At 40.8% G+C, this 18,053-nt stretch overlaps 1 protein-coding gene and 1 long non-coding RNA gene across 6 annotated transcripts in view; one reads left to right on the top strand and one right to left on the bottom strand.

The window, feature by feature from the left end:
- The window catches only part of LOC140121830 (uncharacterized), a 51,331-nt gene extending 51,021 nt beyond the window's left edge, over positions 1–310 (bottom strand). For 2 of the 3 annotated variants that reach the window (XR_011854190.1, XR_011854191.1), the window contains exon 1: positions 173–259. This is a non-coding gene — a long non-coding RNA (uncharacterized lncRNA). Of the gene's footprint in view, positions 1–172 lie in introns of all 3 variants that reach the window. The other variant, XR_011854192.1, reaches the window with a different exon arrangement.
- A 15-nt stretch (positions 311–325) lies between these two features.
- On the top strand, positions 326–10,975 carry PNISR (PNN interacting serine and arginine rich protein). Of its 3 annotated transcripts, none has more exons than XM_072141904.1 (12): positions 326–465; positions 2,413–2,552; positions 3,796–3,984; positions 4,169–4,401; positions 4,523–4,694; positions 6,245–6,432; positions 6,593–6,733; positions 6,941–7,040; positions 7,475–7,528; positions 8,582–8,749; positions 9,412–10,441; positions 10,605–10,975. In XM_072141904.1, exons 2-12 carry the CDS (start codon positions 2,441–2,443, stop codon positions 10,633–10,635), a joined length of 2,418 nt encoding a protein of 805 aa, XP_071998005.1. In that variant the 5' UTR covers positions 326–465; positions 2,413–2,440; the 3' UTR covers positions 10,636–10,975. The 3 variants fall into 3 exon arrangements, with proteins under 3 accessions (XP_071998005.1, XP_071998007.1, XP_071998006.1); XM_072141906.1 differs by having other exon boundaries at positions 2,413–2,528; XM_072141905.1 differs by lacking the exon at positions 326–465 and adding an exon at positions 579–680.
- Positions 10,976–18,053: the final 7,078 nt, after the last annotated feature.

Here is an 18,053-nt window from a genome sequence, read left to right on the forward strand (position 1 = left end):
GTCTTCACTGATGAAAGGAGAAAATAGGTTCACCAGAAGAACCAGCCTTGCCCCTGGTGCACATTTTCTGTAAAATGCAGGTATATTTGGGGAGTTTATAAGTGACTCTGTGGAAAGATGCGCGAGTGTGGCCCAGCCCTCCAGTACAGAACAGTGATGGCAAATAATGTACCTGTATCTGAGCCGCAGCCCTGAGCACAGCAGAGGAAATGACCCGTAGTACCTGGGTGAGGGCAGCAGGGGGCGATGTAACGGCCGTTAGGCTGGCACGCCAGTACCCGCCTCTCCTCCACCTCTCTCTGGTGATCACTTCCGCCATACAGTCCAGCAGCGCCATATTGTCTGGCAGGAGAGCTCGGCCGCCATACAAGGAACCGAAGCAAATACAAGAGGGGCGGTAAAGTGGCGTGAGCGACTGGATTAGCTGCGGAAAGACTCGCTGCACAAGCTTTGGCTACTCTGCATGTAAGAAAACGGCGAGCTATGCATCACGTAACCGCTGCAACCGTCTGTGGTGACAGGGCCTAGCACGCAGGCGCGGGAGACTGGTGGTTGCGGATCCTGCACCGCTTGTTCCCTGGGTGGTAACGGCCCGTAATCGGCGGGAAAGGGGAGACGGTGTCTGGCTGGAAGGCTTCCGCCATATCTGCTGTTCCCTCCCCGGGGGCCTCTAGAATATGGTGGCGTGACTGGGGGGAGGAGGGTGGCGGAATGTTCATTGAGGGTTGTCTTCAATGGTGTAATGTAGAAGTTTAATAAAAAAACGATCTGATTTAAAAAATATTAATCATATGGTGGCGTGAGGGAGACTTGTAGCTTACAGCTGAGTACTGGTCTATAAGCCCGAACCCACTGCAGTGACAGCCCAGATCAGACGTCCTGCCCCAGACACTACAGAAATATAACATGTTCTGCTTTGTGAATATTCCCTAAGGTTAAAAAGATTTAGCAGGGATTTATCCTGGTTCGCTATCCTTAGGATGGGATTGGATTAGTGTGGGTTTGATAGTAGGCACCCCTACTGATCAGTCACTAACAATCTGCTGGGACCCCCTAGTCCTGTCCCCATTAATTGATGGAACGTAGGTCGTGTATGTTCATTTTTACTGCTCCCATAGTGGAGTGCATGCTTAACTTGCCAATCCATCAGTTAGTGAGGAGGCCCCATTCTCATTATTAGTGGGGGTCCCAACAGTCAGACTCCATGTTGGTTAGATTCCTATGCCCCGTCCTTTTGCACTCTTAGCAAAACATTAATATTATTTGTGTAAAAGTTGCACAATTTTCATATATACTTTCTGTAGCCATTCATCACTGTTCTCTAGATCTCTGCGTGTTGTCATTCTATAGGAAACTTCACTGATTACTTCTGGTTCTTGGTCATGTGATGTCACACAGGTGCAGGACTGTTTTATAACGAGCTGTGCACCTCTCTGACATTACATGACCTCATGAGACCGAATTCTATCCACTAAAGTAAACAATGAAGCTCCTTGTTGAATTGAAGCCATCAGTGATAAATAAAAAAAAGATACAGTAAGTTTGTGTATTTTCATTACACAAACAATGTCAATTATTTTCTGTGGACAACCCCTTTAATAGGGTTTATTAGCTTCTATATTACCCCAAAACAGTTTTGTGTAGGGCTCTTCATAAGATTTAAATTTTTAAGATTTACCATAACTTTTGTATTTATGCAAGTTAAGTTCTCTCTGTACCAGTGCTACAGCAGTGCTTTTGGGATGACGTTTTGATCTAGAAATGAAGTTGCCTTCCATCTTTTATGTTCATAAAGATACACACCTTTTATCTGTACCATAGTATACCTGGGCACGGTATTGCTGATTCTCCAGTTATTCACATAGACTTTCCATTTCTCACCATAGTTTTTCATGCCTCAGAATCTTCTCACGTTGGTGCTGTTTAATTTTTTCATTTCAGTAGGTGAATTGGGTCAATGAAAACGGCCAGTTCACTCATATGAATATGAAGCTCAATTACTTAAAGGACATCTATCACCAGATAAAGGATTGTAAACCCAGCACATTGACATACTGGTGTGTGCCCCCTCTATCATGATCTGCTCTTCTTTTAACTTCTTATGCCCTGGTTTTTACAAAAAAAAGCTTTTAAAATTATGCAAACGAGCCTGAGAGGCTCTAGGCTCCATAGGAGTTAATGAAGCCTGGAGCCCCTCAGGCTCATATGCATAATGTTTAAAGCCCCTTTTTTCTTAATGGCATAAGAAACTAAAAGAACAGCTGATCCTTCCAGTAGGGGAACACACCAGTATGTCTGTGTGCTTGGTTTACAATCCTTGATATGGTGATAGATTTCCTTTAAAGTGATGTCAAATGTTTATGTATACTCTTTACATATTACTGAATATAACAATTCACCTTTTCTCTGCAGGCAGTGACCTGCTATATACGTGGCAGGCATGTGGGATCAAGGCGGACAGCCTTGGCAGCAATGGCCATTAAATCAGCAACAATGGATGGAGTCGTTTCAGCAACAGCAAGATCCAAGTGAGTGTTTGTTATATCCTGCAAGTAAGTAGAATATGGAAAGTGTTAATCCCCTTTGTACCATTTACTACACTTAATGTTATTGTGCCCATAACATGTCAGTAGCCATCTATCGTGGTCTCATTTCTTTAGCGGCTGCCTAGTGAACAGGGATGTTTGCATATGTTCACTATTCTTATATAATGGAATACTGTGTACAATTTTGGGCACCAATGTATTATACAGACATGAACTGGAATCAGTGGAGAACAGAGCAACCAAGCTTATTAGGGAAATGGGTGGATTAAAAATGACAAATTGCTAAACTTGGAGTTATTCATCTTAGAAAAAGATCTTTTTATACCTAGGCCTGTGGCCAGGACAAGGAGTATCATCTTTGCTTAGAGGAGAGGTGGTTCTACCATAGACAGGGATTCTTTACTGTAGTGAGACTATGAAACTCTCTTCCACATGATGATATGCATGTTCATGTGCACAAGGCCCTAATTTTAGGTTGATCCAGAAAGTTATTCTGAATGCCATATTTGGGGTAAGAAATAAGTTTTCCCTAGCTAGGGCCAATTTGCATCAGCTGTGTAAGCCTTTTCTTTTTCTTCCTCTGGATTGAGGTAGAAGTTTAGTGTAATGAGCCACAAGCTCTCTTTCAAAACGGCAATGCAAAATGCATACGGTCATGTGCACTTGGCCTAAAGATCTTATTAACCTTTCTTTCTCTAGTAACAGGTGAGTTTGTAGTTCACCACACTTTGTTGCTATGGTTAAATTTAATATTTCTATGAAAAAAAATGTTGCTGCACAACCACTTTATAGGCAGTCTATCACTAGGGCACATCATTGGTATGTCTCTAGTTCAGGGGTTTTTTTTAACACAAAAATACTGAGAAGATGCAGTCCCGCAACCCCAAATCTGTAAAATCCACATGAGTATCAGCATTTTGAGCTACAGTATATTTGTTACCGGGGGCTTCTTCCTATATTTGCATCCTTATTTGGACACAAATTGTAGAGTCTGCATTGTGTACAGGATCCACAATACTATATTTTTTGTTGATACTCTTTTAGGATTAATCGGTTTCGGCTCATATGATGACTGTAGCTTCATCCACTAAACAGCCACACTAGGTGGATCCGATAGAAAAGCACTTTTTAAATATGTAGATTCACATGATTACTGTGTCCAAAAAAGATTCAGCATTTCCGTTAGTGGTTCTTATTTTACTTGTTTTCGCATACCTTATTTAATTTCTTTATTTTTCAATAAACTCAGGTCAGATTGATTGGGCAGCATTAGCTCAGGCATGGATAGCACAACGCGAGGCTACAGGACAAGGGGTAGTGGAACAGCAAGGGATGATTCCCAATGGACAAGATATGCCTCCAGTTCCACAAATAGAACCTGTCCCCAACAACCATAATTTTCCAGGTGATCCCAGTTTTAATCGAATGTGGCAGCCAGGTAAGAAATTTCTGTTCTAAAGTCTTTTAGTTTTGGTCTTTTAGGGAAATTCCTGAGTATATGCAATTAACCTTGGCTCTGTCTTGCAGTGCATGCAGTTAACTGCAGTTAGTTTTGTACAATTAACAGCACCAGATACAAGATGAATTTTTTTTTCATGGTATTGTGTCTATATTCTGCTTAGATTGGGGTGGAATGCACCATCAGCCGCCACCTCACCATCCTCCACCAGAACAACCATGGATACCTCCAGCCCCTGGACCAATGGATATTGTTCCACCTTCTGAAGACAGCAACAGCCAGGATAGTGGGGACTTTAGCACTGACAACAGGAACATGTTTAATCAGAATAATCATGGCTTCAGTGGACCTCCTGAAAACTTCCCTATGGCACCAGTCAATCAGTACGATTACCAGGTGAAAATGTTATTCTAATTTATATTTTTATATTGTAGCTCTTCATATTTGAACCCGACCACTTTGCCTGATTTCATTGATCTAAAAGTTATTTATTTCTTTTTATTTTAAATATGAAAAGCATGGTTCTGGAGGTTATGGTCCTCCACAAAGTGGCTTTCACCCTCCATATTGGCAGCAGGGACCCCCTGGTCCGCCCACACCTCCTCCCAATAGGAGGGAAAGGCAGTCTTTCAGGGAAAGACAGCGTTCACCCATCCCAATACCGCCAAAGCAGGAGCCTCTACAAATTGGTAAGTACGATTTTCACTGCAAAGTTTTTGTAATGTGTGCACTGAATATGGGTCTGTATTGATGTGTGGGGCTACACTTGGCAAAAGAACCTTCCATTTTAAATTAACCGGTTTGCAACCGCCCGCCGTGTATTCATGCAACGCGACCCGACCACCGCGGTGGAGAGGGCTCACGGGCTGAGCCCTCTCCATAGCCGGTAAGTCTTTGCTGCATATTGCAGCAAAGGCTTACCGGTAACACCCGGTGTTATCACAGCGAAAGCTGCCGGCAGCCTCAAAAAGATAACGGCGCATGGGCGCCGCCATCTTACCTGGGATCGCCGCTCCCCGTGACGTCATCGGGGAGTGGTGATCCGTCTCCATGGTAGCCTCGGGTCTTCGGAAGACCCTATTTCGTTTTAACCCCTTCATTACAATGTGCTGATAGCACATTGTAATGAATGAGGAAAATCCCCATATACTGCCATGGCAGTATATGATAGGATCGATCAGACAACCTAGGGTTAAAGTGCCCTAAGAAGTCTGAAAAATAGTAAAAAAAAAAAAAAATTAAAATAAACCTAAAATTTCAAATCACCCCCCTTTCCCTAGAACTGACATAAATATAAATAAACAGTAAAAATCATAAACACATTGGGTATCGACGCGTCCCAAAATGCCTGATCTATCAAAATATGATAACGGTTTTAAAATGCGTTTAACCCCGTAATGGAAAATGGCACTTTTTTGCCATTTTGAAAAATATAAAAAAATCTATAAAAAGTGATCAAAAGGTCGTACAGTCCTAAAAATGATATCATTGAAAATATTATCAAATTTCACAAAAAATGACACCACCCAAAGCTCCGTACACCAAAGTATAAAAAAGTTATTAGCGCCAGAAGTTGGCAAAATCAAAAAAATAATTTTTGTACAGGAGGTTTTAATTTTTGTAAATGTATGAAAACATTATAAAACCTATACAAATTTGGTATCCCCTTAATCGTACCGACCCAAAGAATAAAGTAGACATGTCATTTGGGGCGTTCAGTGAAAGACGTAATATCCATGCCCACAAGAAAATGGCGCAAATGCGTTTTTCCACCATTTTCACTGCATTTGGAATTTTTTTCCCGCTTCCGAGTACATGGCATGGAATATTTAATACCATCACTATGAAGTGCAATTTGTTACGCAGAAAACAAGCCGTCACACAATCTTTACGTGTAAAAATAAAAAAGTTATAGATTTTTGAAGGTGGGGAGTGAAAAATGGACATGAAAAAACAGGAAAGGGCCCAGTCCTTAACTGGTTAATTTGAAACATTTGGGTGGAAATAAAGGGCGGCATAAACTTTGATCAGGAGTAGTAATGTTTATAAAGGCAGTCAGTCCAAAAGACGTTACACAGCATGTCAGCTGCTCCATACCTGTAGGGGTATGATTGGTCACACTGCCAGCAAGATTGGAAGTGTCTGTGGTCACATGATGATAATTGTCACGGGACAAAAAAAAACATATCTCTGGATTTACACTTTCATAGAAGTCTTCAATATCTTTTTAAAATTGTAGATGCTGTGAAACGCAGGACCTTGCCTGCATGGATTCGTGAAGGTTTAGAGAAAATGGAAAGAGAAAAGCAGAAAAAGTTGGAAAGAGAGAGAATGGAACAGCAGCGATCACAAATGAAAAAAGAAATAAAAGAGCGAGAAACTGAAGAAGGGGGTGATGGTCCACGTTTGCCACAAAAAAGCAAATTTGTAAGTAGGACCCCGAAGCTTTTATAATCCATCTGGTTAAGACAGGTTGGCAATATAATTGGCAGCTTTGCATCTCCTCACTTTATGCAGCTTGGTGTTTTTTGTGCTATGTGACATTGATGCATTTTTTTACCAGTTGCTTTACACTTTCGTTTTTTAGGACAGTGATGAAGAGGATGAGGAGGATGATGAGCATGAGGAAGACAAAGCTAGTCCAAAAGTCAGCCGCAGTCCTTCTCCACCTGTGCAAGAAGAGAACAGCGAGCCAGAAATGACAGAAGAAGAGAGGGCATATCAAATGGTACATGTGTTATCTTAGTTGTACAATAGCTTTAGAAAATTCTAAGCTAATCACAAGCTAGTAGCTGAAATATTCTTCAGATAGCATGGCTGCTTTTTAAAATTTTATTTAACTAGCTGGGGGTTGGGGCTAGACATGTGTCATGTGACAAAGCAAGTGATCTATAATAACTGCTATACTTTTTTTTTTTTTTTTTTGTAATTTCAGATGCTTATGACAAAAATGTTGCTAACAGAGATTCTTTTGGATGTCACAAATGAAGAAATTTATAATGTGGCCAAAGAGACTCACCGTAAAGCAACTAAAGGTAGAGGATTTGGTTTTGTTCTGGATGCATGGCTTCTAATTGTGATATGGATGAGAGTATAGCTTTACAAGTACATGTGGCTAAATATTATAAACGAGAACCTTCTATCTGCACAACAACTTATCCATATGTACATGACTGCACAAGATTAAACCCCTTAGTGTGTCTGCCTCACATTTCGCTATATGAAGAATGCCCCACTCTATAGCTTAAGCCCCCATCAGATTCTAGAAAATTTTAATTTACTTTTCATTTATATGGCTGTTTAGGAGTTTTGCAAAGAATGCATGTTTTCCAATGGATTTTATATTTTAACCTTTCTTCTCTCCCCCCAAATAGCAGCACTAGTAATAAATTTTGCATTGAAGCTCATGACTTTGCGGTCGTGGCTATGTGTGTTAACATTTTGTTCCTGTTGTTGATGTGATACAAAGCTCCTGCAAGGCAGCTGGCACAGTCCAGTGCATTGGCTTCCCTCACTGGACTTGGTAAGTGTGTTTTACTATTTGTGGGTGGGTTGGCACTAGTCCAGTCATCTAGTTTGCATGTTTCTTAGTAAAACATGTCCAGTATAAAACATGAAATATACATGCATCACCTTCATCAGTTCCGTGGAGTAGGCAGTGAATCTGTACTAGGACAGATCTGCAATTTTGAGCAGTTTCGTGTTCAGAAACTCGTTTCTCCTAAACAACATACTGGATATGTTTTGGAGCATAATGAAATGTATGTTTGTTAAAATATTTTTTATACTTTAAGTACTATGTTTTTTGGTTTTTACTTTTATCAGGATGCAGTGCATAGTCACCATTTCCCTATAAATAGATGACCCTTCATATATTTACATTTTTTGCTGTAAAAGACCATCTATGGCTTAGTATATTTCAGTTAACCTAGAAATAACCTAGTTATCCTAGTTAATCGTGCAGATAATGTTAAGTATAGTAAAGCAAAGGAATGTGATTAAAAAATAAAATTTTAGATTCTTCAAATTTTTTCAAGAGCAAGTTTTATTTCACTGTGTTCTGCTCATCTTACTACAATATCTGTATAATAATAGCCAACTATGTGAATTCATTCACATATTTGCCATATTGTTGGCTTTTAGGTTCACATTTAAAAATATAATGTAACATTTTAGACATTTTAAAAAAAGTCAGTCTCCTGCTCATTTGTTGAAAACTTTTAACTGCTATGCAGCTTTTTTTAGGGTCATGATTGACAAATCTACCTAGACTTTAGGAGGCAGTTTTATCATTCAGCAGTACGGTAAAGCTTCTGAAAGTTTAGGCAAGCTTTATTGTGCTTTTTCTAAAATATATTGTATGAAATGTAACCAAGAAGTGCTATAGAGATTACTGGTCGGAGATTACAGGCTACAAAGTTTTTGTGACTTCTCCAAAACCATGAAGGTTCAGTGGTGCACCTTACTGAATGATTCCAGACCTGTATTATGGAAGAAACTGCATTCCCTGCATTGTATAGACATTTGTGACAAAAGTCCTATTGGTGGGATGATAGACTGGGATATATGTATGCAGGTGGACTGGGTGGTTACGGGTCAGCCGAAAGTGAAGATGAGAGAAGCGACAGAGGTTCAGAATCTTCTGATACTGATGAAGAGGAGCTGCGGCACAGGATTCGACAAAAGTTGGAAGCATTTAAGAGAAAGGAAAAAGAGCAACAGTTACTTGAGAGACAACAAGAAGGTATGGCCAGTCATTTATCATTTACAGGGGTGGTTGTAGAGATCCCTGGGATCAGTATTTACAGTATTTTTGTTATTTTACCACAAGGCAAATGTGTCTATACTCCACATAAAGGAAATGTAGCTGCTGGCAAATAATGGAAATATTCACAAAATAATTCATCTGAGGGCAATGGAACAACTTGTGAGCAATTGAAATTTACCCCACGTGAATTGTGGTTTTATACCATGTTTAATATAAAGTGAATAGATTGCACGATTGTGTCAATTCATCAAAGAATTTTGTCAAATTTAGAGTGTGTGTGTATATGTGTGTATATATATATATATATATATATATATATATATCTCTCACAATGTTACAGATTTGCACTTGTTTATAAAAAAAAAACCATGTCTACACTTACGATGTTGCTTGAAAACGCTTTCTTTGAGAGGGTAAAACGTTGTGCTGTGAAACTTTTGATGGAATGAATTTTTGATCTTCAGTTTAGAGCACTGCATTGGAGCTTATTTTATTGCTGGTTATATGGTAAGGCCAGGCCAGCTGTCTTCTGTGCAGCTCCAAAAGACTTTTTGTGTGTTGACTGGATAGAAAGATATCTAGAGAGACTACCTGGTAACATTCCCCTCACAATATAACAATTTATTTTCTGCTTTCAGAGGAAAAACATCAAATGGAGGCTCACAATGATGAGTTAAATGAGCCTGTGACAGATCTTCCAAACAATTTTGAAGTGCACGAAAAAAGAAAAGTTGAGGTGGAAGTAGAAATAGATAAGAAAAAAGTGAATAGCGAGGCTCTACCTTTAATTGATCTCAGCAAAGACATTAAGGAAAGGACAGTTGCCAGCAAGTCTAGGAGCTCAAGTAGTAGCAGTAGCAGCACTAGTACTACTAAGGGCCGCAGTAGTAGCAGCAGCAGCAGTAGTGCATACAGTTCTAGTTCTTCCAGCAGTCGTAGCTCATCTCCCTCTTTACCTAAGAGGAAAAAGAGACGAAGTCATAGTGGATCGCCATCTCGTAAAATTAGACGCAGTAGAAGTAGAAGTACAACACGCAAGAGTCGAAGGGAGAGAAGCAGGGAAAAAATTATTGAACGTAGAAGGTCCAGTAAGAATAGTATGGAGAGAGATTGGCGTAGAGGTCGTAGTAACAGCAAAGAGAAAAGAGCAAATCGCTCCAGGGACAGACATGGCCGTAGTAGAAGCAGAGAGCGGCGCAAAAGTGATGCTCATAGAAGGAGCTCTAGCAGGAACAGACACAAGCATAGGGGCAATAGCAGAGAAAAGGAGAAGGCAAGGAGCAGAAGTGTTGAGCTGGAAAGAAAAAGAAGGGAGTCAGAAAAGGACAGGAAAAAAGAAAAGATAAAGAGGGAAGAGAAATATATATATTCAGTTTTAGAAGAGGACAAAATTAAAAGTAGGAGAGAAAGTGAGAGGACATTGTCCCGCAGTGAATCTTCATCCTCAAAGATGTCTCGGCAGGATTCTAGGCAAGATGGTAAAAAGGGCTCTACCAAGGAAAGTAAGAAACGTGCCTCCTCTAGTGGAAGAAGCAGTTCAGAATCGCCTATCATTTACAAGGATAAAAAATCCAAGAAACTTAAACGTAGCCGGTCACGCTCTGTGGAGAAATCTCAAAGGTCTGGTAAGAAGGCAAGCCGCAAACACAAGTCTAAGACCCGATCAAGGTAGTACACTTTTTTATTCTATTGTTTGATATAATGAATGTTTTCTGTGTGTGATGGAAAAGGTTATGGCTCGTAGCATAGCTTCTACTTTTTTTTTTTTTAACCAGAAAGCTATATTTGAAAAGCAATGTATACTCATACTGTGCCTACTTTTACTTTACAGATCTACAACACCAGCTCGTCGTAAACGCTGATGGCTCACAGACCTTGACACCAATTTTTAAAAATTCCATGAGTTTTAAAGGCTTGTCTCATTCTCGAGGCACATTATGGCTACGTAGGTGTGATAAATGTATTCTTTCCCCCTTTCTGTTTTCCTATTCCTCACTTTTTAAACATGTATATATATTTTTCAATTTCTTGCTCCTGAAAGTAAAACAAAAAAAAACAAAAAAACACAGGAAAACTACAATGACTTTATATGGCATATTTTCAACATGTTAGGAATGGGTATTTTATTTTTAGCTGTAATGTTCTAAAAAACGTTAACTGTCCTGTAATGTTAATAAAGCGCTGTGCTTATTTTTTGTTAAATTTGCCATCACTGTTTTTTTTTTAACTACATTGTAAAATGGTTACTAACTTTTATACAAAACTGGCATAAATTAATACAAAATGAGAGTACACAAAATACAGATTTTTGAGCGACACTTGCTAGTCCAGTTACAAAAGTCTTTATTCAAAGATGCACTTAAGATCACTTGCCAAATCTAATTCAAAATCCACAAAATTCCTCTGGATGGCATTGTGAATTATACCCTGACAGGGTCTAAAATTTAATGAGAAAGCATTTCTCATTTTTTCTAACACTTTGAGCAGATTTTTTTTTATTGCAGTATCTCGTGTTGGGACAGACTAAGTGCTTTGCTCCAGGCTTTATCTAGAACAGGGGTAGGAAAACCTCTGTACTCCAAATCTACAATTCAACTCACAAGCCTGCATCAGAAATTGGTCTCTCTCACTATGGAGCTGTCTAAAACTAAGAAATTTAAAGGATTCTGAAGCAAACATACCTTGAGAATGCTGTAGCTACACTGATGCAGGATCATATCTTGGTTAATCCCTCAGCTGAGTGGTTTTGCTGAAAAAAAACAATTATAACATTCAGGACCTTGGAAAGGCTGCCAAGATAAACACATTACACTGAGCTTGTAATTATAAATGGAGGTTAGTCAAGACAGGACTAATCAACCTGAGCTGGATCTGGGTGAACATGTCTGTGCTGCAATGTTTTTCATAACTCCCATTGAGGTGAATAGGAGTTGCAGAAAAAGAACAGTACAATAGGCTACACTTCTTGTGTAACTGACCACCTTGGAGTGGTGGAGACAGGGCATTTCTCCGCTGTGAATAACTTTCATCAGATAAAATCTACCCCCCCCCCCTCCCAAAAAAAAAAGTGTGGTTTTTTTTTTTACACCAATAAGGCTAAGATTTGACGTATCAATTCAAAGTCCCACTGAGATCAATGTAAATTTTGTCGTCTGTTAATGTTTTATATGGGCTGCCTCATTGCATTTTTTTTTTTTTTTATATCTGACCTTACAAACCGGTGGATCGGGTTTTTTGGAGGCGAGCACTGACCATTGGACTTGATCCATTATACTCGCTGTGCTGCTCCACAATTGGACTGTTTGCTATCTCTGTAGCCAGATGTTTGTTCAACTTGTGAGACTTTTGGACGCTGAAATTGTGCCATTCTTGCACCTAATAAGTCACATAACAGAGCATGCTAGACCCAGACTTACTTAAAAGTTCAACTCAACCCCCTTTCCCTAGAACTGATATAAAATGCAATAAACAGTAAAAATCACAGACACAATAGGTATCGCCATGTATGTGTTATTTGGAGCGCACAGTGAAAGTTATAAAAGCAGCCCACAAGAATGTGACGCAAACACTGTTTTCCCCATTTTTTTAAACATTTGGTATTTATTTGTTTATTATTCCCAGTACGTGGCATGGAATAATAAATAACGCCACAGAGAAGTAAAATTTGTTACGCACAAAATAAGCCCTCACACAGATCTGTACAGGGAAAAATGGAAGAATGGAAAGCGAGAAATGAGCACAAAAAAACCTGCATGCTTAAGGGGTTAATAAGACAAGTAGGTGCCTGTCTAAATAAATTCCACAACTATTTAGAAACCCAAATTACAGATTAAGAATTATGCGATTAGCTATACAATTAATAAAAAGAAATCATGGTTACGCTGTCTCTTCAGAAACTTCTATTCTTTATGGCTACATGCAGAGACGTATTAAGTTTTAAATTTTCTATTCATGGTCAGAGAAAGCACAAAGTGGGGTACGATGAGCAGTGATTATGTGTTAATTTATCTGATTACAAGACCCTTCTGTTATTTTGATCGTCGCCGGATCGCACTCCTGGAGCACAAGGGTGGATGCAGGTGAGCTGTTGATAAAAACCTTTTCTTTTTTTACTGTTATTTTTATCCACTTCCCAGCAGGGAAAACACACACAGGCATCTGTCCAAGGTTTAAATGTAATTGAGAGACTGGAGTGGCATCACTCAATCATGGCCATATTTCATACTTTTACCACAATAGGGGGCATTTACATAAAGTGTCGGTGTCTGCATTGGTTTTGTTACCGACCTGCCCTCGGAAAGAAGATACATATTTAATATTGTGGAGCTGTGCACGTACATTTCTGGCGCCGAGACCATTTTGTGTCCCTGGGACCAAAATCTGTCCTGCGCTCCAGAAATGTGTCAGAGCACTGTTTTGTGTCCCTGGTAGACCAAATTTCTTTTGGTCTACTTTCCACCAGTTCACGGCGCCCGAAAATGGCTGCGACACATATTAATTGTGTCTGAGTTTCCACCTCACCAAAGCCACACCCCTTTTTCCCAGCTAATAAATAGGTCGGAGAGCAGAACATGCTGTGAGAGCGCCACAAAACTGATGGAAACGCCATAGTAAATGTTCCCCAATGTATTTATGAGTGTATAAATGTATTTGTATGTATGTGCAAATGAATAAAAAAAACATTGAATAAAACAGTACATACATATATCTGACATGATACCTTGAGTAGCATATGTCATTATCATGAGATGGGTGGGATGTGACAGCTTTCAAGCGCACAGGACAGAGACAGAAGCAGACAGCGCTGCCTATTGTATAGGGGTGGTTTACAGCGACTACTGGCTCATGTCTTCTTCACTTCAGTGAGAGCCCTCCTATCCTTCTTATCAGTTTTATTATAATAATAATTTCCACTAGTGTGGGGGGCGGCACGAATATCGCATGAGGACTGATGCAATGTAATCCCCTAAATAACACCCTATTTTTAAAATTTATTTATTATTCAAACATTGTACAGTATAAAATAGTTAACATGTGTACATCCAATAACACAGTCCACACAATAACCAACTAGATAATCTATACAAAAAAAGAAGGAAAAAAGGAAATATATATTTTTATCCCCTCCCCCACCCTCAACCCTACCCCACCCTTCTGGCGACTGGCAACCACCATCGAATCCACACCTATAAATACCATTGTAGGAGCAAGCATGATGGCAAGAGACTGTGTTGTAGAAGACATTCCATCCCCTTCACTTAGATCTTCTTGTGTTGTTATTCATTCGTTCTATTAAGCCAGTTATCCCTCATCCCAACTCTTTTTACACCCCGTTCATATTCTTCATATCTTTCTGCATAGAATAAGGTGTCAAGTCTTCCCTCCCCGTCCTTTACCCTAGGTGCATCCTTGTCCTTCCAGTGTCTTAAAATCTAGCCATAAGAAGTCCTTTCAGTACACTCGGGATACAACTCATTGAGCCAACAATGCCAATTTTGGTGCCCAGAGTACAGATCTGAGCACTGAAAGGAATAACACAGCTAAATACTCTCTGCAATTAATCCAGTACCGATATAACTTTGGACACCTCCATAGCATGTGCACAAGATCCGTGTCTAACAAGTTGCATCTAGGACACTTCTCTTCATTTTTTTTCCAAAAATAATTTAACCGCTTTGGTGACAAATGCGCCCTATGTACAATAAAGGTCTGGGATACGATATGGGACATGTTCTTAACATTCTTACTGGTCATATGCAATGAATCCACCCACTCCTCCTCTGTCAGGTCCGGTATGTCTTTCTGCCATCTTACATAACATTCCTTTGCCGGGAGATCGATCTCACTTTTGATCATAAGTTTATATATTCTAGACATCAAACCCTTTCTGTGCAAGGGGGCAAACATATCTCTCAGGGAATGCTCTTCTTGCAAAAAGTCCTTATCTAGCAGGCAAAGACTGAAGGTGCACCTAAGCTGGGTATAAAAAAAACAATCCCTACTTCTCAAATCAAAATCCAGCACCATTTTATCAAATGACTTTAAACCATCCTCATCTAGTATCTGGTAAACTTACAAAACCCCTTTCTCACTCCAAAATTTCATTGAATCCAAGTGCAACGGATTCCACTTAGTTAATCCCCACAGTGGTGTCTCTTTCAAATATCCCCTGACCCTTTTTTTATTTTTAACCCTGTCCCAAACCCATTGCATTAGTGCAAACAACGTGTATCCCACATTAGAGTCCAGCTTCAAAAAGACCGCTGTCTCCAATAAACTTCATATATCAAAGCTACTTAAAGCATCTATATTTATTTTTCAACGTGAATTTAACCATTGCCCTATCATAATCAATTAAGTTGTGCCATTGTGCAGCTATAAAATAGCTGAGAAAATCCGGTATAGCTAATCCACCCATCAATTGAAACGTGCAATTTATTCAAACCAATACGTGCATTTTTCCCATCCCATAGGAAATGCCTTAGGAGAGAGTCTAAAGTAGAGAAAAGCCTTCTGGGAATAATCATTGGACTATTCTGAAATATAAATAAGATCTGAGGCAGGATTACCATTTTAAAGATGACTACTCTTGCTGCCAACGGGAGATTCAATCTGTTCCACACCGCCACTTTTTGTCTATAAGGGGCTTTATATTAAGATCGACATAGTCACCTGGCCTGTTGCTGACAGTAATGCCCAAATGCCGTATCCTCTCAACTACCGGGAGAGGACCAACCAAGGGTGATGATACTGCAGCAGAGTCCAAGGGTAGGCATGCAGACTTGCTCCAATTTATTCTAATACCCGACAAATACCCAAATTTAACTATCAGGTCCACCACTACCTTTATGCCCAGCTCAGCATTATCTAGCAACAGGAGCATATCGTCCGCATACAGCTGAATTCTTCTTTCTATCTGCCCCCATACTAACACCCTTACGTTCCCAGCTGTTCTTATGCTACACGCCAATGGTTCTAGAACTACCGCAAACAGCAGGGGAGACGGGGGCACCCCTGCCTTGTTCTTCTAAACAGCTGCCAGGCAGCCGAAGCTCTACTATTAATGCTAACCCTGGCCTGGGTCCCACTCTAAATAACACCCTTGCTACCGGTTCTGATTAACCCCTTAAAGGGGTTTTCCCACAAAAAAAAATTCTCACACACAGCACTGCTACATCTGTGTTCTCACAGATATGTGCTTGCCTCCCCCTTCTCCCGGATCACTTATCTCCTTGTAGTTTGCAGTTTGTCTCCTCACAATCTCCTGCCAGGAAGTGAATCCGTGTCTCTGAGCTCAGTGCTAGGACTGCAGGGGTGTGGCTACAGACTCAGAAGAAAGACCACAGAAATCCAAGATGGCAGTCACCCGACCCTAAGGGTGATGTCAGACGTGGCGCTTTGTCTGCGCTTGCAAACGCATTAAATTAACGCAAAACATCGGCGGTTCATTCCCGATCGCAGGCTTTTGCGTGGAAATGCCGATGCGATTGGGCCGCCCCGGGGGCCGCGGCTTTGTCTGCGTTTGCAAGCGCAGATAAAGCGCCACGTCTGACATCACCCATAGTCAGAATTAAAGGGTCGTGTCTAGGGGCAACTGAAATTGTGTACACCAGGACTGATAGAGACAGGTTGGAATTATATCTGTGAAATGCACGGTGGCTGAGTGGGTAGCACTTCTGCCTTGAAGCGCTGGAGTCCTGGGTTCTAATCCCATCCAGGTCAACATCTGCAAAGAGTTTGTATGTTCTCTCCGTGTTTGCGTGGGTTTCCTTTGGGTCCTCCGGTTTCCTCCCACACTCCAACAAAACATACTGGTAGGTTGTTTAGATTGTGAGCCCCATGAGGACAGGGACTGATTTGTCATGCTTTGTGCAGCGCTGTGTAATTTGTGTGCACTATACAAATAAAGAATTATTATTTGTGATTTTTACTGTTTATTTAGTTTTATATCAGTTTTAGGGATTATTTTTAATATTTTATTAATTTTTTTGAACTTTTTTAAATTTTATTTTCACTATTTCTTAGACACTCTATGGTACTTTAACCCTAGATGGTCTGATCATTCCTACCATATACTGCAATACTACTGTATATAGGATTCATTACAATGAGCACTGAGGTTGTCATACATAATGAGGTTCATTACAATGAGCACAAAGACCCGAGGTTATCATAACAACCAATTGCCACCCTCGGATGACATTTGGGGGAATGGTGATCTCAATAAACATGGCGGCACCAAATAAGGGGTTAACACCCGCGATCAGTGCAAGCACGACGACCGGTGTTAGTAATGGGTTTTTGCTGCAATATGCATCAAAGCCCATCTCTGTATTAGGAGGGCTCAGCCCGTGAGACCTCGTCATAGTTCTCTGGCGATTATATCTGTCACAGACCATGAAGGGGTTACTGCTGCCCTCCGGGGTGAAGTGTAGCGTTTCCTAACGCAACGTTTGTGCATAGGGGTCAGGGCTCAGCCTGATCATATATGTGTTTCCAGTGAAACACTTGCAATTGGGAACCAGCAACTGGGGTCTTGCATTAGAACATTACAAGACACTGGGTGCTGGTTACCAATGCATTGGAAACACATATACGATCTTGATGACCCCCATCCCCCGTGCACTAGCGGAACGTGTGAACGCACCCCTAGGCCGGCGCCACACAGGGCGCTTTGTCTGCGCTTGCAAACGCAGACAAAGTCGCGCCTACCGGGGCGGGTCTCGGTCCAATCGCATCGGCGTTTCTATGGTAACGCCTGCGATCGGGAACGAGCCGCCGGTGTTTTGCGTTAATTTAACGCGAAACACCGGCGGCTCGTTCCCGATCGCAGGCGTTTCCATAGAAACGCCGATGCGATCGGGCCGAGGCCCGCCCCGGTGGGCGCGGCTTTGTCTGCGTTTGCAAGCGCAGACAAAGCGCCCTGTGTGGCGCCGGCCCTAGGGGACACACTTATCATACGTGTTAGCAGGGTGTTATTTGGTGGCTTATATTGTAACAATAGCCCTCATGTGATATTTGTGCGTATCAGAATAAAATGTATTGAATGGATTTGTCATTTGTACGCTTGCCTTTTGTCAGTTTTCATACAATGTGAGTATTATCTTTTTAGGCTCTGGCACAATATAGCTATTGCGGTGTGAGTCTCCTGTAGATGAAGAGGCCTTTCCCTGGATACATTTCACCTGGTCACCAAGGGACCTCCCTGAATGGCCACACACGTGTATAGCAGAGCTATAGGTCCCTTCCACCGGCCATAAAGTCAATGATGTAGCTACTG

Source organism: Engystomops pustulosus, chromosome 3 (assembly GCF_040894005.1).
Source record: "Engystomops pustulosus chromosome 3, aEngPut4.maternal, whole genome shotgun sequence".
In the NCBI taxonomy this organism is placed as follows: domain Eukaryota; kingdom Metazoa; phylum Chordata; class Amphibia; order Anura; family Leptodactylidae; genus Engystomops; species Engystomops pustulosus.